Below are 21616 nucleotides of genomic sequence, written 5' to 3' on the forward strand. Positions count from 1 at the left end.
TAATAAAAAATGCAATAGAACCGGGGCACGTAGAACTTTAAAATGCTGGGTTAGTGAAGTATCTCTCTGCACAATCTGGGTACTGTGAATCACAGCTCTGACCACAATCCTTGTAAACTGGCTTTGGACACTGTACAGATACTCTGTGTGCTTAATATACAGAGTCTTTTTTTCTTTCCTCTCCCTCTCCTCCTGTCTCTAGGTAATGTCCAGCACATCAGCAATGCGGGGAAAGGAAGGAATCTTTCCGAAGCCTACCCGGCTGTACTGCAGCCTTTCTTGGGACAGAAAGGAAAGAAAGGCCTGGCTCATCCCAGCCTTCCTGCGCACGTGAGGAACGCCGTACTTGCAGCTGCCCTTTTCCCAGAGTTCCTGAAGGAGCTGGCAGCTCTAGCCCAGGAACATTCCATTTTATGTTACAAAATACTGGGGGATTTTGAAGATTATTATTAGTGGGTTTTTTAAATGTGTTTTAAAAAAGCTCTTGGAGTTTAAACAGATTTTTAATGCAAAGCTGCTTTCAAAAGAAGGTTGTACTTCAATATTTCCTGAAAATACTTGATTTGGAGGATGAAGAAAGAGGCAAAATGTTATTCCAGTTAGGCCTTATAATTTCCCTTTGTGCTATATAACTTACTTGAGATTTCTGATACTGCTCTTACTGCAACTTCCTTCTTCATCCCTTCCTCTTTACAGAGCCACCCTTCTTTAGTGTCAGTAATTCCTTTTGAATTTCTGCAATAGACACTTGTAGGCTGGCTAAGAGACACAAACATGTTACCTTTTCTGTTCCAGAAATATTCTTTTGAATAACTTGTTAGGAGACAAGTTTGCTTCAAAAAACATTGCCCCACGGGGAAGGTTCACAGTATAAAAAGACATGCAAAATCTGCACAAAACCCCTTTATGTGAAGGGCTGTGCATCTCGGTGTCATTGTCCTCTTTGCCTCTTCCCTTGCTTCACCCTGAAGCTGGGTTCTTACCAATCCACATCCGAAACCCCCTTTTTAACTACTGGCTCAGGTTTTCTGAATTCAAGTGATCTTATGTGTAGTAAACCCATGAGTAGCTAAAAGCAGGTGCTGGGCCCTACACATACCATATTGCCTTATGTTGCAGACAGATCTGCAGCTATCAGCTGTTGGGCTTTGAAGTCCAATGAACTGTATAAGTGGATGTGGATTGCAGACTGCTTGGAATTTTCCTTGCTGTTTCAATAACTCCTGCATTGCTACCTAAGCCCGCGAGCATGCCTTATTTAGTAAGATTTGCACAAAGTACAAAACAAAATGTTTCTATGCAAGCTGTTATTAGTGTCTAGTTTATTTGTATGCTTGTTTTAATAAGCTCAAGAAAGATACTCAGTATCTTTCTGCAGTGTTAAATGGACAGCAGGCTGTTTTTGTCTTTTTGTGGTCTTTTTTTATTAAATGAAAAAGGTTTGCTTGCTCATGAAAGGTGTACTGTCTTATTGTTAATTTCTTTTGGTTAAAGGAAAGTTAAGTACTGTTTGTTTACTTTTAATTTAGGTGTTTTAGGTGACTTTTCCTAATATTGCACTTCTGGGATGGTGAGGGGAGGACCAGGATGTTCACCAGCTGCGGAAAAGGAAGGAGTAATGGGGAAAGCTGTCTGCTGGTGACTAACTGCCTGAGAAAATTCTCTTCTGTGAGTAATGGGCTTCATTAGGAGAACCCAAACATGATGAATTGGTGCATCACCACTGCATTTTGTCTTATCTTAGCCGCATAATTGTGCTTCCAGGGTGTTGTAGTTGGCTACATAAAGAGAGGCTTAATTCATGAAAGCCATAAGCCCTTTTGTCCAAGATACAAACTAACAGTAACTCCAAAAAATGTGAAGAAACAGAAATCAGAAATAAGACTTGCATACATTAGTTCTCCTGCTCATTGTAATTCCATAATGTGAAATTCCAGTTAGTCACATAGTGGTTTTGAAGCACACTTTCTCAGAGATTTCAAGGAAAAAAACAGTTTAAAAACAAAGGCATTCCAGAAGAGTCTAATTAATTGCAGGTCAAATTGCTCTGGAATGTGCAGTGCAGTTTAAGCTCCTAAATCCTTTAGATAGTTCTGAAAAGTTCTGCCTTTAATCTACAAGGTATAGCTTAAATTGTCTGCATTCATTGTGTCAGCCTGCTGTAGGCTATTCCAAGGAAAAAAAAAAAAATCTCAAAGTCTACCTCCAACAAAATCACCTCCAGAACTTCTCTGGGTCCATCTTTACTTTTTGCTGCACAGTCTTCACTTCCATGATGGCTGGGGGTCATGTTGCTTCCTAGCTGACTCTCTCTGGTTTGCTTTCACTTATAACTTGTTTAGTTTTTTCGGTGCCACTGCATCACCATTCTGTAAACCACCTGCTGATCTCCACATGGCCCTCTTTCACCTCAGGCTTTCTTGGAAGCTGAAGCAAAAGCTGTGGGTTTTTTCTTAAGTTTTAAGTTATCCAGTTTGAAGAGAGCTCTTTCTTTTTCAGTTCCTCTCACCCTTGCATTGTTGTTGTAAATGGGTAATGAGATTGATTGATTTTTTGTTTTTTAATGATTATATTTTTTAAGCTTGCCCTAGGGCATGGTGGGTCCTTTCCCCACTCCCCCATTACTGCTGCCTTCCATGCTGTACTCACAGGCCTGGCCTGAGGGGGTTCAGTGTGTGTTGGAAGTGTTTTAGCATTATGGATGTAGGGTCAGTGCTTGCTCTGCTTCTCACCTCTTCTGCAGGAACTGCATTTGAGCAAAAGGAAAGTGTGATCAACTGGCTTCTAGTCGTTCAGAAACAAGTGCTAAAATGCAGAAGCAACCTAATCCTTTTTTTGAAGGACGTCTTAAAAAGAAATTGTAAAGAATTATTTCACTTACTTAAAAATAAAGAACTCTGCAGACCAGTGCTTAAGGCAGTAAGTTCCTACCTGAACACTCCCTTCCTTTGTTTGTATTCTTAACTAAGAATTCTTATTTTCTGTGTGGAAGGGATTTTTTTTGAGATTTGGTGTTTTCAACAAATATCACTGCAGTTTCATCCCAGCAGGTCTGTTAAGCTACATGAGTATTTTAAAATGTGGACTGCTCAAAAAAGCATCTGTAAATTTGAGGAAGGAGAGGATTTTCCTCATAAACTGTAGTAGAGCTTATGCTCTACATCTAGTAGGGTAAAGTCAGCCTTTGAAATCTGGAGTTGTGTGGAAGGCTTCTTGCTGAAAGGTCAGAGCTGTGTTGGTGCACAGTGTCCCCTCACAAACAGGAAATGTTTGTCAGCTCCCCATAAGGAAGAGGTGGATGAGTGCAGTGACCCTGACCTAAAATGTAAACATGGAGATCATACGTGCACCTTTGCATTGCTTGGTTCTGAGTGGAATCAGACTTGCAGCTGTGTCTCAGTTGTGATAGCAGCATGATGTCTGGCAGCCAGCACAAAAACTATTGGTGGGAATTGCCTCTTCCTGCCTTCAAAATGCAGAACCTGTGATTTAGCTTGAAAATGTTGATCTTTTGAGATGAATCACATCTGTGTGCATAAACTCTTCAGCCAAATGCTTGTTTAATAAGCTTCTTCCCTCCTGTTAGATAATGTGTTATCCTGTCTCTCACCAGTGACACATCCTTTCCCCAAAAAAACCTGTGCCTGTGGTTCAAGCTTTAGTCCAGCCTCTAGGGTCCCTGGAGGACAACAGCCTTATGCTGCTCTTTCCAAGAACAAGGAGGTGCTCTGTGATTTGGTTTTCCCCACACTCAGGTGGGTGTGTGAGTGGAGCAGTCCCTCTGGCACACTGGCTCAGCATCAGTCCCAAATGAAGTGCCTTGGCAGATCTGTTCCAAAGAGCGCAGGTGGTGGCTCAGTGATACCAAAGTGAATTTCCAGTCTCCTACTAGATGTTTCAAACCGTGAATGCCACATTTCCAATGGTGTAGCCTTGGAGTGTGTTTTTAAGCTGCTCTGCTATAGCAAGGAATCTTTCCAGCAATTTCAACCTGCTTTTTTGTGCATGTGTGTGTTTTTGGTTTGGTTTTTTTTTTGTTTGTTTTGATTTTGCAACCTACCTATAAAGTGAGCACTTTGTCTTCAAAAAGTTGTAGTCATTCTCTTTTACTGGCCATTTTTGGATGCTTTCTGGGTTAGTCTCAGTAAACAATACATATGGTTTGTATTAATTGGACTAAAGCACTGAGCAATTTCAGTCATGCTTGTGCTGATCTTTGGACATGTATAGTCAGGTGCAGTTCATGTGTTGTGTTGCTGGTTGTGCTCACTACCTTTATTATTGTATTCTAGGCATTTTTCTTTAATTGATCTTTTCCATGTGTGCTCTAAAGAATATTATGATATTTCAAATGAGATCAAGTTGTTGGTGTTACAGTTCTGGGTGTGAAAAATGCATTGTCTTTTTTTGTCCTGGTAACTTCTGACCTTGGTTTGGAAGAACAGAAATGAGAACTTCTGTTTTCAGCTGTATTCTGTAGACATGAGAAAATTCCAATATCAAGCACGGACTGTCCCTCCCACCAGCACACCCAGGTACATCCTTCCCAGCATCCAGTTCATAAATTACTTCCTTCCTTTTTCTTTGGGATTTGTCACTTTGTAAAAAGTCTGAATTCAGTGGTGTCATGCTGTGGTACAGAGCATTTGCCTTTCAGGTGTGATTTGGTATTTTTAGTAAGATTGGTAAATTTCCTAGAATGGGAGAAAACAAAGTGTGATTGAGGTGGACCTCGGACATCAGCAGGGGTCCATGCTTTGGAATGGGAATAGGACTGGATAGACAATAAACCTGAGCAGAATTCCTGCCACTGATGGCCACTCTTTGGCCTGTGCACAAAGCCCAAGTGGTCTGTTCAGACCTTCAGAGAAAAACATTTGCAAACAAACTTGCAGCATCCTGCAGAGTCCAAGGTTTTAAGTTCAACAGGTTAAGTTCTGTTTACCAAGAGAAGTTCACCATCCAGCACAGCATGTGCACACTCACTACCCTTTTGTGCACTCTGCTTAAGCCTCTCAGAAGGTTTTGTGCTTCAGGAAGGTTTTTTAGCTCCCCTAAGACGCTCTAAAACCTCAGGGCTGGAAAGAAAAGGATGGGAGCAGTGTGATTTGTTGCAGTTAAATTATGTCATTGTATCATTTGAATTTGTAGCCACAGCTCCTGTTTGAGGATGGCTTGATTTAATAAGCAATTTACTCTGCTGTATTTACTGAAATTGCTATGTCATGCCTGCAGTTCTTATGACAGCTCCCATTACATTTGTAACATTTAACTTGCGTCTGTGTTTATGAGTAGAATACTGGGATTTTCCTCTTTCTTTTAACTCAGATAGCTCTGGCACTGTACAGTAACGATGCTGCTGTGTCCAGATCTGATTTAGTTAATTAGAGTATGTTCCTCCTTGCACTCTTTGAGCATTATCAGCAGAAATGGAGGGTACATGGCACCTGGGCTGCTTATATTAATGAGCAGACCTAAGGGAAAACACCACAGATTAGCAGGGGGCACTTCCCTCTGTGTGAAATGCAGAATTTATGTTTGTGTTGCTCTGATTTATCAGCGACTAGAAAGAAAAAGCTCAGACTTGAAAAGTGAATATGACCATGTCCTACAGTACCTGTCCATGTCCTATAGTACCTGTCCAAGTGGATAGCACTGCCGTGTGATGTTTTGGGACAGGAATGTGCAAAGGAGCATAAAAATTGCACCTTGTGAAGGTGGTGTCAGACTTGCAGAAATAGGTACTTGGATAAGATGATGGTGGTGCCAGCTGTCTGACAGCAGATAGCCACAGAATGCAATGCTTTTTCTGTGACTTTGTTGGCGGTCAAAGCCCTGCTCTGAATAAATGCACTTTATTTTTTAGTGGCCCCCAGCTTTCTAAACATGTTGTGGCCCAGCATCAATGTACTTCATTTGTTAAATGCTCAGTTGGAAGCCTCTTATTTATGAAAAGGAGCATTACTTGGATTCTCAAATATGTAGGTGCTTAAAGTGGCGTTTTGTTGCTGACTGTGCAAATCTTCTTTTTGTTCATTGATTATAATGGTTCTTGTGTGGCAGCTGGATTAAATTAAGACTGAAGTCTCTGGGCTAAAAGCCCTGATGGAACTTTTGTGCAAAGGCTGCATTTCTCAACTTTGGCACTTCAGCAGACTGCCCGCATACAATTATGTACTGTGGACTAAATACCTGCAAACCTATGTCTCTGATGAAGCCAATTCCACAGCAGCTGTGTTTTATTGCAGTCTTCTTTAAAAATAACTAGCTTGGATTTAGACCAAAAAATAACATGGATGAGTCAAATCCAAGACAACTAAACTGTGTCCAGCTCAGTGCTGCTGTGTCAGTTTGGCCAGAGCTCAGACGAAATGCCAGCTCGTACTCAAAGGAGAGGGAGTGGCCCTGGGTCTCAGTGTCCCTTGTTGCAGCTTGAGCCAACGACTTATGTCTCTTGGTGTCCAAGCACAGCTTGCTGTTTAGAAACACTGATCAGTGTCTTTTGTAAATCTCCAGGGTCATGACATTGGTTCCTGAGCTTCAGTGTGAAAAAATCTAGCAGCCTCTAAGACCAGCCTGAAAGTGTGGCCTCTTGAGCAGCTGAAATACAGCTTACTGATGGTTATGCCTGCTTACTGGGTTAGACAATTACAGCTGTGGCTGATGCAACCACATGTTGGGAGACCTTTTTCTTTGTGCTTACACAAAATGGCTGTGCATGGAGGGAGCATTCCCTACAGTGAAGCTGTTGGCTCTTGTGAGGATCATGGCAGTACAACTCTGCAGCTCCAAGTACTGGACTCAGATGGAGGCCTTTCTCCAGCGGCTGCAATGACAAGGCAGGGAATGTTGCACGGATTACTTTGCTGCCTGTGTATGAGGTGGGATAACATGGGGTCTGCCACAGCTGTCACCAGTCTTTTTCTCGGGCAAAGCCAGCAGGCAAGATGGGAATTGTTCAAAGGGTCATGAATTGGACCTTCCCCCCACACAGATAAAGGGGAGGAACCAAAGGTCAGGGTCCCTGACCACTTATATCTGCAGCTGGTCAGCAAATGCTGCAGACAGTTGTGAAATGCCTGTACGCCCTACAGGAGATCTTAAGGATCTGGGACTAGGATGCTTTGCTCCCTCATGGTGGCACCTGAGCATTTCTGCAGTTTGCTTTATTGCAGTTAAGATTCAGGCTGTACAGCCTAATGTGGGATGTGTGCTGGAGCACAGTCAGGAGAGGAGGAGCATTCCCGGTGGTTTTGTGTTTCCACTGCAGTCATCCCTAGTTATTGATGTGGCTTGGCCCAGGGGCTCTTGAAGATGGAGTCTAAATTTGCCATCACAATGGGCAGAAAAAGGCACAGCAAATTACAGGTCATGACAACCTAGGAGTTTGCATTTTGTTGCATTCCTCACACTGTTCAGCAATAGAATCCTCTCTGTCTGTGTATTACCTGCATATTTGAGGCTTCTGAGGGGACAGAGGACAACTTGCACTTGAAGCCAACCCAATGCAGGGAAGCTTCTGAGCCTTTGGGTTGATAAATGTAGACCTCCTGTCGCTGTAACTTGGTTTTAAGCGGCCACTACCTGATTCAGAACCCAATGTATTTGTGTATGAGTATGTGTAAATAGCATTTTAAGGAAGATGCTGGCAACGAGGGCAAACCAACCAGCAGTGTGCTATTCCTTCTTGTCCTTCGTGCAGTTTGAGAAAAGAGACCTGACTGTAAACCCAATTTGTTTTTCTTCATGTGTGAAAAAACAAGCGCTCTCCATGTTGAGCATGCACCCAAGGCCATAAATCCTTGGGAAGGTGCTGCTGAGGTCAGTGGTTGTGAAAGTGTAGGTAGAGAGAGGGTGCTCAGAAGAGAAACGAGTGCATCCCAGAACCCCTACGCCACACCACAAAGCAGGGTGGAAAGGGGCTGCACTGAAATCGCAGCTGAATGCTCTGCTAGAATCTTTTAGTTAAGGTTCCTCTCGTATGCTTCTATTTTTAACACAGTTAAAATTAAACTCTGCAGCCAAGGCTGAGCGCTAGAAATTCTTTCTTCACTACTTACAGCATTGCCAGCATCTTTTTAGACAACTTCAATCTCCTCTTCTGCAGCCTCAGATACAGGATACTTCAGCTATAGGAGTAAGTATCAGCTCTCCACCCTCAGGCCTGACCTCCTAGAAGACTTCCAGCAATGAGTAGATGAGATGGTCACAGTGTCTGGTGTCAGCTTTTAATTTGTGAGCATTTTCCTTGGTCCTCTGTTCGTGGATGGTTACTGCTGAAAATCTGCATGAAACTGTCCTTAATTCACCCTGCCTGATGTTGTTGCACAGATGGTATCTGCAATCATTAGATCAGAGAGCACTGGAGTAGCTAAGTGAGACTTCCAAGTTGGGGTCAAAGCCTCAATCTTCATTCTGGACTTCCAGCCTTGGTACAATGACACTTGGAACAGCTTCCTGGTCTGCAGAATGTTCTACATCCAACACTTCACAGTCAGGCTTTTGCCTTCTTTCCTGCAGACCCACCTGTCCTGTAGGGTTGTTTTATTTGTCTTTACAGTAGCAGACACTAAATTCCTTGAGGCTGTTGCTTCTGCTTTTTTTATGTGCTCAGGAACTACTGCTAAGCAGATATAAACCAAAGCTGTTTGTTTTGCTCAGTAGCGTGTTCACTTGTTGAGTATTTCAAATTTGCCTTGAGCTCCATTTAGGGGAATGGGAAGGAGGTGGTTGTATTTAGGTTGCTGTATCAGGCCCTTGGCAGCCAAAAAGGATCCCATGTTTTGGTTGTATTGGTTCAGTCAAAAGGGTGTGAAGTGACTGATGAGCCCCTTCATGCAGGCTGGGATAGTGGCAGCAACATGAGCTGGCCCTACTGAGCCTTCGCATCACTAGGTCTGAGCACTGCCAGCTACCACTGCTTTGAAGTTTGTACCTGATATCTCCACAAATGTTAAAAAGCTTCATTATCTTGATCTCAATTGACTCAAACCACTTTTTTTCCTATCAAAAGGAAATTTCCATTTTGTGTGTGTCTGCAAAAGAGTTCTTAAAAAATTTCAGAAGTGACTGCTTCATAATACAGTGCAAAATTTACAGACTATGGCTGCTCTTTCTCTTCCCTGGAAGGGAAGATTACAATTATCCCTTTTTCATCTTTCTTGTTATCCATCGTGTCTGGCAGGTGGAGGTGAAAACAGATTGAGACTTACAGTAAACCACAGAATGCTTTGGGTTGGAAGGGACCTTAAAATCATCTAGTTCCAACACGCCTGCTGTGGGGAGGGACACCTCCAACTAGACCAGGTTGGTCAGAGCCCCATCCAACCTGGACTTGAACAGTTCCAGGGATGGTGCATCCACAGCTTACAGCTTTTAAGGGCAACCTGTTCCAGTGCTTCACAGTAGAGACTTTTTTCCTAATATCTGATGTAAACCTGCCCTCTCTTATCTTAAAGCCGTTCCTGCTCATCTTATCACTACATGCCCTTGTCCTTCTTCAGCTCTCTTGTTGGCCCATTTTAGGTACTGGAAGGTGCTCTAAGGTCTCTCCAGAGCCTTCTCCTCCCAATGCCGAACAGCCCCAACTGTCTGAGCCTCTCCTCACAGGTGAGATGTTTCAGCCCTCTGATCACCTTCATGGCCTCTGGACTCACTCCAACAGGTCTGTATCCTTCCTGTGCTGGGAACCCAGAGCTTGATGCAGCACTGCAGGTGGGGTCCCACCACAGTGGAGCAGAGGGGCAGAATCCCCTCCCTCATCCTGCTGCCCACAGTGCTTTGGATGCAGCCCCGGACACAACTGGCTTGCTGGGCTGCGAGTGCACATGGCCAGGTCATGCCGAGTTTGTCATCCCCCAGCACCCCCAAGTTCCACTTCTTTGTGCAGCCGCACTTCTCAAGCCTGTCCAGATCCCTCTGGATGGTATCCCTGTCCTCCAGTGTGTCAACCACACCACACAGCTTGGTGTCATCAGAGAACGTGCTGATGAGGGAACACTCAATCCCACTGTCCTTGTCACCAGCAAAGATGTGAAACAGGGCCAGGTCCAGTGATGACCACTGGAGGACTCCACTCATCATTGGCCTCCACCTGTACATCAAGATACGGACCACAACTCTTTGAGTGCAACCAGACAGCCAGTTCCTTATCCCCTGAGTGGTCCACCCATCAAATCCATGTCTTTCCAGTTTAGAGATAGGATGCTATGCAGGACAGTGTCAAGTGCTTTGCATATGCCCAGCTGCATGATATACTGACACAGACTCTACTCAGAGAGAACCTGGCTGGTGACTTTTAACAGGTTTTGCACCGTACTAGCGAAATATAATTCTACAGTAAAAGATTGGCTAAGAAGAAGTAGCCCATAGAGAGAATTATCAGCAGTAGCCTTGCTACATTGGTTGAGAGCCTTCCTTCTTTTAAATCAGTTTAGCTGATTTACTCTCCCAAATACATTGTTGTTTTGATTTCTCTTTTTTAAAAGGTACCCACTATAGCAGTGGGGAACTCAGCACAGCAGCATCCAGCCGTGCCACAACAAGCACTAACCTTGGGAAACACTTCTGGGAAACAGCTGTGTTTTTCTAAACTGAGGGAGTATTTCTGATATTCAAGATTTCATGCAGAAACCCTTGTGCCTTCTTGTTTCTTGCTGCCATGGCAAGAGTTGAACAGAATTCCAATACTTAGTTTCTTGTATAATCTAAACCTTTATTGACTGAACACTTACCTGAAAATTCACACCACTCTTAAGCAAAAATGGTACTTTTTGCTCATGATGTGAAAAGTGATAGTAGAAGTCTTAGTGTGAAGGTCAAATTACCTGAAAATCCTGGGCGGGGTGTGATTTGGGGGGAGTTTTTGGAGGTTTAGGCTTTTTGTTTGGTTGACTGGTTTTTGAAGGGTCACAGTTTTTGACTGCAGTCATGTTACTGCTTTTTGTAAGCTGTGTGTTGATGCTTGAATTGTAAAGGTACATTTTGTGAATAATGGGTATACATTTTATTCATTAAATGTATTGAAAACCAAAGGGTTTTTTCCTTCTAATGAAAGAGTTCGTACTTGAACCTCAGCCAGTTTGTATAGCAATGTCCTCCTCAAGACATAACATCAGCACTGGCACTCAGGAGGAGGAACTGCCATCAACCTACTTTGAACCAGTGCTGCAAGCATCACATTTGCCAAAGGTGACTGAAGTCCCAGGGCCACACCTGCTGCACTCCTGTGACAATGTCTGCCCTGCAGGCACATCCTAAAGAACAATTCTGAAGCAGCAGCTATGAGGCCTGAGGTAGATGTGATCTTTAAAAAGTATGGCTTAGCAGTCTCCAGGAGGGATTTAAGAACTTCAAGCACCTGGTACTAAATGGGATTTATCTCCCAAATGTAAATTTGACAGGCTCCTTCTTGTTGCATTTCCTGTTAATGGCTTGATCAGCTAAAGTTGGTTGGGATGGGGAAGTTTATTCCACATCCCTGTGTTTCAGTGAGTACTGAAAGCCAGAACTGAAAAAAAAAAAGATACAAAAAACCCAAAATAAAAACCACCAGCATAAAACATCTCTTGGATTAAGTAGTGGAGCAGGACTGGACCCCAGCTGAATCCAGCTCAGTTTTGGTAAGCCAACTGCATGTTCCATTCCTTCCCCGAAGCAGTGCAGTTCCAGGTGACAGCAGAAAACCATGTGCGAGAGAAGCAGCAGCCCTGGGCATTTGTAACACAGGGCCAAATTCTTGCCTGCAGAGAAAAAAAACCAAACTGGAGCAAGCAGTCCCGTTACTGAGCTACTGCATTAGAAAAAGACACCACTTTCTCAGGCACATGGTGTGAGTCCTGGGGCTGTTCTGTGCAGGGCCAGGGGCTGGACTTCAGTGATCCTTGTGGGTCCCTTCCAGCTCCAGCTGTTCTACGATTCTACTTGTTCTGCTGTAGATTGTGCAGGGCTGGCAGAAGCACATCTGCTGTTCTGAACCTCTGAGGCCAAAGTGGGATGTGGCCCTCAGAAGGGCTCAGGCACACATCCCTCAGGCACTCCTCAGAACTGAAAGCAGGCAAAGCAGGTATGTGGATGCATAACTGGGGGAAGGAGCAAAAAATCTGACATGGCGAGATGCTGGCACTTCTGTCTATGGTTGTACCCTCAGGAACACACTTAAGCAGCTCATTACTTCATCCTTTCCTCAGAAACCAGGAAGAATGATAGCAGTGAACTTTTTTTATCTTGTGTTAGGCATTGAGGCACATGTGGTCTCCTCAATTACTGCTGGGTGTTTTAGTCGTTGTTACTGCTGTGCTCAAACTGACAGTGAGCTATGGTGTGTATCCCCAGACAGAGTATTTGAGATTGTGAATCTCCCTTCTCACAAACACACAGCCAAGAAAAGCTAAGTTTGTACCTGCTTTATTAGAAAACTAACGCATGTAGTTTCAGCTCTCTGCATACTCACAGACACCTCTGGGAGCTTGTTTCCCAGGGCTGTGTGGAAATCACATTTCCAAGTGCCACATCAAAGTGAGGGCGATGCAAATGGCTGTATCCTGCTTTTCTGTGGCCCATCTGCCTTTGGCTGACGCATCTAGGGAAGGCTGGGACGTCAGGCTGCTTGAAGTACAACCAACAAGCCCGATGCTGCACGAGGAGACACCATTTGCAGACAGAACGAAGCACGTATTTCTGTAGTTGCTTGTGTGTTTCTTTTCTTGTGGCTACTCTGATAGCTTCTTCTCTAATAACTGCTTCACTAGAACAGGATTGGACCGTCCTTGTGTCTTCCTTTGTACCAGACCAATTAACTTATTTAGAACTTTTTGATTTCCTGCCTTTATCGCCATAACCTTTAAAGAAAAAAAATCCAACAGATAGCATTGTTACAAGAAAAGCGAACGTCTTCACTCATTCCCAACACCAAGGTAGGAATATCTTTGTCCGTTAGACTATTGTGATAGAAGACTGCATTTGGGGCTAAGGTGTTATTTATAAAAACTGCCTTCAGCCTTGCAATAAGCTCCTCCTCTGCTCCCATGAGAGAACAGCAAGTCTGTACAGCAGCAGGGCCTTACAACTAATAGAAAGAGCTCCTCTTATTTGAAGAGTCACAAAACGCTTTTGGATTTTAACAGCGTTTGCAACTTGAATGGCAACTTCCTGGAAAGAGCCAGAGATGGACTTTCCTTGCTAATAGGATCTACCATTTTACTGAATATAATGTCCTGTTATAACAAGTAATTTGCATCAAATCAAAATCTATTTGATAATATTGGTGAGGTCCTTCAAGCACAGACATAGGTGTTTTTTATTTCCTTCAAGCACGTAATCTAATTTGCAACATGACGATTAATTAAACTGGTCAAATATGACCTCCTATCAGACAGCCTTTGATGCACAATCACCTGCTGCACTGCAAGGGCCATATCTAAAAGCTGAAAGGATCTGAAATTTCACCTTTGGGCCTTCCTAAAGGAGATGCTACTGCTGAAAGACAAGCATCTGGCCTTCCTACTGTTTGTGTGGCAGGGAAGCCATTCTCGACATTGTCGGAGTTCCTGGGCATAACACAATTGCTGCGAAGAAACAGGATGATATATGTGCAGGGATGAGGTGTAAACACAGGAACCATGCACTGTGCCAATACCAAATTCAGATACAAATAATGCTTTTCATTACAGTGTCTGAATTACTGTCAGTCAAAAGTCTTCTCTGTTAAGTTGCACTGTGGAAAGGACTCATTACTCTGGATCTGCTAGAAATTACTATGCAGGGCAGAGTGCGGTACAGTCCTGATCCTTCACTGTCATAAAGTGCTCAGTATTGGTTTGAGCAGCTGTTTAGAAGCTATTTCGTTCTGAAAAAAGTTAACTCTCAAAACACATTGAAATGGGAGTGTGGTTATGGACCTTCAGCTCCTGCACTTCCCAGTCAGTTCTAATGTTCTCTCCTCTCCCTCCCATCCTGTGCTTTCATACCAGCCTAGAAATACAGCAGCACTTTTATCAGGCTCTGCAAATGAGTCAAGTTGGATGGAGGTCATGCCGATCTACTGCAAGCTCATTTTATCTAAAGCTCTTGCAGAGCTGTTAGCATCCCCCAGTGAGATCTGGAAGGGGTGGTATTGTTCTCAAAAGATATTAATGTTTTTTTCCAAATGGCAAATGTAGCTAGACATTGTTCGTATTAGAAGTAAGCTATTCACTTCTGCTTTTACATTTTTGCTCCAGAGAACATATAAGCACTTGTTTTCTTTTTGCTTTTTATAAAACAGATTATATAGACTCTGTCAAGATCCCTTCCCACTCCTCCCCTTCATGATCAACAAGGGCTTTTTCCCTTTTTTTCCAGCTCAGACCTTGTTAGACTGAGCCACAGTGGCTGCTGTGTGTCTTTCCAAGGAGATGGGGAAGAGCCCATCATCCCCACAGGGGAGCATTTGTGTGGCTGCCACTGCAGAGTGGGCAGAACAGCAGAGTGGGCAGCAGCTCTAGAGCCACTGCTGCTGCTGCCACAGAGCTCTGGCTCCTCCCCACCCCAGAGCCACTGTCAGGCAGGAGAGCCAGCTAGGCTCCTCTCTTTGGCAGTGGACAGAGACATGGACATGGCAGAAAGTCAGATTCAAGTAAAATTTTTGCCTTGCCAGCACTGATACAGTCTCTAATTCCATAACTAATATATGTCTTGCTGGCAGCTAACTTCCATCTCCAGCTTCAGAACAGTTTAACAGTGTTGACCCAATATCACAACAGATGTCATAAAAATCAGAGTTATGTGGCTGGGTGGCAGGGTCAGGTTAATGGCAGTACAGCTGGAGAGGGACAGGGCCCTGCAGTTTGTTTCCTGCATTAAAGTTTTATGGGCTCTCAGAATGACTTAGCATATTAGCCAGACTGGTAATTTCTTTTGCTGATCATTTTGTGTAAGCTTCAGTTTCAAAAAAACCCACTTAGTAAAATAAGAAAGGAGAAGCAAAGCCTGATAATATCTTGGCAGCAGCTTTACTGCTCTGGCTCTAGAGCTCAAATGCCATCAAAAGAGAAAAAAAGAGAGGCTATTTTAACCCCCTTTCAGTGCCACACACTGCCACTGTGCAGAAGGTTCCTGGCACCATCATAATCACCTCATTTTCTTGTCCATCAATCACTGCCTGGCAGATCTGTTCAAGCTCTTTTTGATCCTGTAACAGTTCAAGTTTCTGTACTTTAACAATTTCAAGAGGAGTCTTCCCTTCTCCCTTCCACAATTCTGCAAGCACCTGAAAATCACAATAAAAGCAGCAAAGGTCAGTGGCTTGACTTACCAACATTGTTTACATGCAGTATTTCAGTTATGGATCCAAGAAGCCCTGTTTTTGCTAGGAGTAGATTGTCTAAATGTGAACAAGCCCAAGATTTAATCCTGTGCCTCTCTGAAAGAGCCCTTGTACCCCCCTCCTTTTCTGCCCCCTGGACTGAGACAAAGCATTGCCACCTCCTGCAGAGTCCAGGGTAATGGTTCACAGCTGGGGCTGTGCAGCCTCTGAAGCCCGGGCCCTGCCTGCTCCCCCAGGGCTGGGCTCTCTCCAGAGGGGTTTGCTGAGCACAGCCCCCTGCTCCTCATGCATGGAGAGGAGCCACCACAGCAGGGATGGCAGGGCTGCAAGGCTGCTCTTTGCCAGTATTCCTGCTCTTCTCACATCATGCACAGAATTGCCTGGGAGCAGCAGGGAAATGCATCTCCATGAGCAATGGCTCTGCCCGGGAACTGATGATTAGTTGACTATTGTACTAAGTCCAATCCCAGGTAACTCATCCCATTACCAGTCCTCGCCAGCAGCTGTAATGAGGATATGTATGACAAAGCAGAAGAAAAATGCTGCCAAGTAGAATGAATGCAGCAGCTCCAGCCCACCTATGCATCATCTCCAAGTACTGGACTGCTGGGCAAACCCAGGCTTGTGGAATAATCACTTGTTAATGCTAGTGTTTTCCTACACTGCAGCAGGGCTATTGCCCTGGAATACACTTGAGAGGAGAGAACATTTATAAAAAACCAATTTCCTTGGGCAGTCATTTTCTGTATTCCCTTTGCTTTTATTTCAGGGCTGTGGGAGGAGAGTAAGAAAACCCTTATTAAAACAGCTCATTGTGCTCCATCCTGAGCTGAAGATATAATTGTAGGTTTGGGCCATTGCTGTGCCCCAATATGGAAATGAATGTCCTGTCAAAATTTCAGAATTAAATATTCCCTGTAGGATGAAGAAGAGGCCAAGATGGGGAGACAAGGAGGGGCATTCAAACTGCATGTTGAGTAATTCGCAGGGCAGCAAGAGAACTCTGGTAAAGTGAAGCACATGGGATGCTATCTTAACTACCCCAGCAATTTTTTTCAGCATGACAAATTTTCAGGTACAAAAGACCTTTGGTTAAAGAGTTCTATATCCACAGCAAGTATTTTAAGAACCATGCATTCATAGAATTGCTGCAAGAGGATATTTGTTTGCCAGTGGCACTCTGAAGCTTTTTATGGCATCTTATCACTCTTCTCAAGACCTTGTGAGAGGGTAATGATACACAGCTGTATTGTGGCAGCTACATCTTAATTTTTTCTTGTGAGAGGGCCAAAGGCAGATCACAATACTGAAGTTACTGATAAGCAGCCAGCGTTACAACAGCTATAGGTAAAGATCTTTATACTGAATCTTTATACTGAATAAATCAGTGCTCTATATGATGTCTTCTACAAGATCTTCCTTCTAGTGTGAAATTTAAAAATCATCATGCCAGTGCTACCTGGAATACCCCTAGAAATAAATACATAATATCCAACAGAGATTCAGCCTGTATGCAGCTGCTTGCCTTTTTTGTGGTGGTGTTTTTTCATGTTTTGGGGATTTGTTGTTGTTGCACTCCATTGCTACTCCAGGAAGCCCTTTTGCTTCTTCCCTGAGGGATGAAGCAGGAAGGTTTCTCTCCTGGAGGCCTCCCAAGGCACCCATACTGCATGTCACCTCTTAGAATGAGCCCTGTCCTCGCCGCAGAACACCTGGCCTCTAGCAAAACACCCTGGAGAGTCTAAAGTGCTGCACAAATCAGGGTGGACAATGAATAAGCCCTTTCACTCTCCTGGAAAAAGGCAGATGGGATTTTTAGGACTGGTATGTATTAAAACAGGATGCCATGGGCTGCAGGAAGGGGAAATCTGCAAAGAACAAAATCTACGGCGCCAATCATGGCAGAGTCATGCAGGAGCAACTCGTACATCAGGCTGACTTAGATCAGGGGCAGGACAGCTTGACAGTCAGAGATCCAGCTCTGATTCCCTGTTATGCCTGTGCCAAATATTTCCTGGCACTGAGGAAAGCTTGCCCATTAGAAACCTTGAAGGCACCAGATTTTCCCTGTGACAGCTGCATCATGTGTTCCTTCCCATTTGGTAACAAGCACCTCCACTTAGTAGAGCAACAATGTTATCAAGGCCCTTGCTTGTTTACAGGTATGTAGGAAAGCAGAAAGAGTTGTGGCCAAGGCCTGTCAAAAGATGCACTTTTTAAAAATGTGTTTCTCCACTTGGCAAGGAGTACAAATCTAAAGAAAGCAGTTTAAAAAATGATTTCAACTCATTTACACAAACTGCCTGCACCAGCACAGGAGGATCAAATTATGAAGTCTCCAGAGCCAAAACATGAATCTCAGGCCTCATTTCCATCACTGAAATCTCAGTGGCTTCTTCTATTGATTCTTGCCTGAGCGTGATTAGATTTTAATGATGTTCTGTGGTCTCCACCTATGCAGGCATAGCAGCATTGGTCAAGATGAATTAATTAGGACTTACATGTCTGGCTGCCATGGGCATCATATCAAACATTTTGCAACTGGTGACCGTGCCAGCTGACTGTTGTGCCTAAGAATGCTCCAACTGGAAACTCTATCTGCAGTGATTTGCTGCCAAGGGCGGGAGGAAAGCAGCAGGCAGCACCATTCCAGCAAGTCCTGTGGGCACCTCTCCTTTCCAGTGACGGAAGCCTTCATGTCTGGCAGGTGTCCCTCAGCCTCTCAAGAGAAGCAGGGGGCAGGCTGGGTCCAGTCCTCCAGATGGTGTAGTCATAATTGTCAAAGCAGATGGTTCTGTTTAGATATGTGTACTGTACTCATTTCCCTGCTATCTACTTTAAAGTAGGGGTGCAAAGGAGGTCTGTTGAAGTTACTCCTATGTGAGTACCTATGCAACTGCAGAACCCAGCAAAACCCAAGGTCTGCTCTGCTCCATGGCCTGCTGGGCATGGATCCCCCATGAACTAGTGACAAGGGTGTCCACACGGAGTTGCTCCAGCATGGCTCTTGGCAGTAGGGACAAGTTTCCACTTCCCTGGCCCAGGAACCAGCCTCCTCCCACAATGCCATAACTCACAGGCAGGTCTGTTATGCCAGACATGGATCTGCTGCCTGTCTGGCAACTTGAGGAGCAAGGCCCCATCACAGGCACACTCCCCATCGGACTGGTTTCAGCCCTGCGTGAGCAGCAGTGACACGTCCCACTGTGGGCTTCAAAATGGTGCCTCCGGGCTGGGCCACAAGCAGCGTGTATCCATCTGATCCAGGACACGCTTAGCCCACAGCCCCACACGCCAGCACAGCTGGAAGCTGCTCCCCCCCTTTGCACAGGCACACCAGCCCGGAACTGCTTCAGAGACCTCTGGAGTGGGACGCTGTGTTTGATGGCACGTTGGGCATGAGCTCTGTAATTACCTACATGGTAATTACGTGAGCACACAGTGCCCTTAGCTTGGCACTGCATCCCACCACACAATGCTCTGTGTGTACAGCCAGTGCTCACGGCTTTTATCTGCCTGTTTTACTGCCTTAGACAGCAGAGCCCAAACACAGAACCTTTTCAATAATTGAAGTGGTTAACAGCTTCCTGCAGCGAGCACATATGTGTACACATGTCTGTGTGCTCACCCCATCGAACTTCTTCCATCCCTTCCCATTGGATCAGTGTCTGCCACTGCAGATCATGCTCCCCTCCCCAAGAGCTGCAATTCATCTGCTGGTGTGTATATATAGCCCTTTCTGCCCTCAGGCCATCCAGCGTCTCTGCCTACTGCTGAGGATTGTTATAAACATTTGTTACTCTTCTGACATCCAGGCAACCAAAATACTTTTCTAAATGTGGCAAGGTTTCTGCAGTTTGATAGCATCATCACTCGGTGAGGGCAAACTACTGCGATTTCTGGGTCCAGTTTCAGAACACTGAGGACAACATGCACATTACAAGGAGCTGGTAATTAAACAACAAATGCATTTCTGTAATTCTTGACATTTCACAACCTGTCAGAAGTGCCTGTCACACAAATATATCACAAAGCAGAAAATCCCTTAGATGAGCGTTAGTACCCTGTCCATACCTCCACAAGGAAGAGACTTTTAAGACTGGAGTTCTGAAGCTTCCCTTTCAAATGCAGACACCAAACTGATGGGTGTGCCACAACCCCGCAGGCACAGAACTGCTCTGCATTCCAGTGCTTTTCCTATTAATACTTATCTCCTTTTTGAAGCTTTTACTTTTCCAATACAAAATTTCCAAACACACATGCCTGAAGCCAGGCACTTAAATCCCTATTTATGACGCCTGTCTTATGCAGCTGGCTATCCACAGACACAGACCAACTTAATTAAGAACCACAAGCATCTCCAAAAAGAGAAAACAAACCAGAAAGTTCATTCACAGTTCATGAAGGGTTTCACTGATAAACACTGAAACAGTCACCTAGTGCACTTATCTAAGTACAATAATTAATCTGAAAAGACAAATCATTCCATATAAATGAGCTTGCAGCAATTTAAGGTGAATGACTGATTATGGCCCATCACAAAAAAGCCTCTAAGTTTTGTCTACAGACACAGCAGTACCATACCCATCATAACCAGTTCACAATTTTAGATATAAATCATCAAGAGCTGATTTTTCAGACTGTCCTAAGGAAGATGATATTGAAAAAAACCCCAGCTTTACTTGCTTGAGAGCTTCATGACAGCACTTGCTCAAAGAAGCAAGGATAAAAGAAAGGCCAAACCTCTCCCACTTTTGACTCAGGTACACCAAAGCAGAACTCTTTTTGTGACTACACTTGGATGAATTCTATCCTTTCCCATGTGCTAATGCTTGGGAACGTAGACCTTACTGTCCCTAAGAATCTAGTAACTGATACTCTCATCTTAACTGCAAGCCATGGATTAGCTCCCACTGACCTTTCACACAGGCCTGACTGGAATAGTGAAATTGAGATCTACTCTCTGCTCTGTTCAGAAGCAGGATTTATTTGAGTTCAGTTCACATCGTTTAAGTCTACTGTTTGGCTTCTGCCCCCTTCTAACAGTGAATATGCAGATATATCTCTAAGATTATATACACACATAAGGCATTTGTATGTATTATATGTATATAATATAGATACAGAAGCTATCCTTTATCAACACTCTAAGTAATTTCCCTTTAAAGCAACCATTGTACTGGTACACAATGATTATAAAATTGCTACACAACCAAAGTAAGCAGCCACAGATTCAGAGTAAAGCAAAATCAAAAAGGTACTTACCTGCTTTGCTGCTGTAGAAGAAATTTCTTTTTTTTCTAGAAGGTTCAAGAGGTCAGCCAGGACAAAAGAACTGACTGGGCTACGGAAAAAGTGGGCAGAAGTTACCTCAGAGAATAAGGTGTTGTAATGTATCTATGCTACTGCTGCTTGCCTAAAGATCACAGCATTCAGGATGACAAGCTGTTTTTCCTCATGTTTGGTACTAATGGCCTGACTATGCCTTACCATCATCACACTCTAAAGACTGAAGACTGGTTGCTACTCTTAACTACATGATCCTCGTCTCTGCCACTTATTTGTCTAATTCCATTTAGCAGGACAGAGGCAAGGCCTGTGCAGGACTGCCTGGAGTAACAAACTTCACAGGTAGCAACTAAAGCAGGCACGAGCAATGGAGTGACACGGTGTTGGGGAAGATGAAACAGGAAAGCCTTGGAAACATGATTGCCTGACAAAAGATTTTGGGAATATGAAAACTACAGGCAACATCGAAATGAAAGCCACTTTTGAAATACCAAGTCTTAGTTACTGAACAACTAGAAAACAATGGTATGGCTGACTGAAGTAATCCCCCCTTGATAGAACAATACCCTCTGCTTGCAAGCAGGTCCAAGGGTCAGAGCAGACCCTACTAGCTCAGCAGAAGGGGTCCAAAGAGTAGTTTTTAGAAGTTAAGATGTAACACTCTATGGTAATATAAGAACTCTTATAGGCTGTATGTAAATGCTATAGGATTTGTATCTTGTATTAGATTGGTTAGTGACAATTAGAATATTCAGTACAGAAGATGATTTATTGTATTGTAACCAGGACTTCACCACTCCACTCTACTTACTCCCTTACCCACTTACTCTCTTACTTACCTCCTCTTCGCTTACTCCACCCTTACTCTTACACTTACACTCTTGCTCTCTTGGGCCTGCTCCGAGCTGCGGCTGGCAGCTCTAAGCAGTGCCCCTGTACCCACACCCTCTGCAATAAACCGCATGTTCCAAGATCTGACTTCAGAGATCTCTCGTCCCCGTCCGTCCCGACCGTCCGACCCAC

General features: G+C 44.1%; 2 protein-coding genes across 10 annotated transcripts in view; one reads left to right on the plus strand and one right to left on the minus strand.

Moving 5' to 3' along the window:
* Positions 1 to 4077, plus strand: part of FAM160A1 (family with sequence similarity 160 member A1) — an 83531-nt gene extending 79454 nt beyond the window's left edge. For 4 of the 5 annotated variants that reach the window (XM_017736840.1, XM_017736841.1, XM_017736842.1 and 1 more), the window contains one exon: positions 203 to 453. In XM_017736840.1, the coding sequence (XP_017592329.1) occupies positions 203 to 453 (251 nt within the window). Of the gene's footprint in view, positions 1 to 202 lie in introns of all 5 variants that reach the window. The other variant, XM_017736839.1, reaches the window with a different exon arrangement.
* An 8312-nt stretch (positions 4078 to 12389) lies between these two features.
* GATB (glutamyl-tRNA amidotransferase subunit B) overlaps positions 12390 to 21616 on the minus strand; it is a 45035-nt gene continuing 35808 nt past the window's right edge. For 4 of the 5 annotated variants that reach the window (XM_017736829.1, XM_017736831.1, XM_017736834.1 and 1 more), the window contains 3 exons: positions 20570 to 20648; positions 15113 to 15247; positions 12390 to 12839 (listed from right to left, as the gene is read on the minus strand). In XM_017736829.1, the coding sequence (XP_017592318.1) occupies positions 12711 to 12839; positions 15113 to 15247; positions 20570 to 20648 (343 nt within the window). In that variant the 3' untranslated portion in view covers positions 12390 to 12710. The remainder of the gene's footprint in view (positions 12840 to 15112; positions 15248 to 20569; positions 20649 to 21616) is intronic. The other variant, XM_017736830.1, reaches the window with a different exon arrangement.

Source organism: Corvus brachyrhynchos, unplaced genomic scaffold (genome assembly GCF_000691975.1).
Source record: "Corvus brachyrhynchos isolate BGI_N302 unplaced genomic scaffold, ASM69197v1 scaffold175, whole genome shotgun sequence".
NCBI classification, from domain to species: Eukaryota; Metazoa; Chordata; class Aves; order Passeriformes; family Corvidae; genus Corvus; species Corvus brachyrhynchos.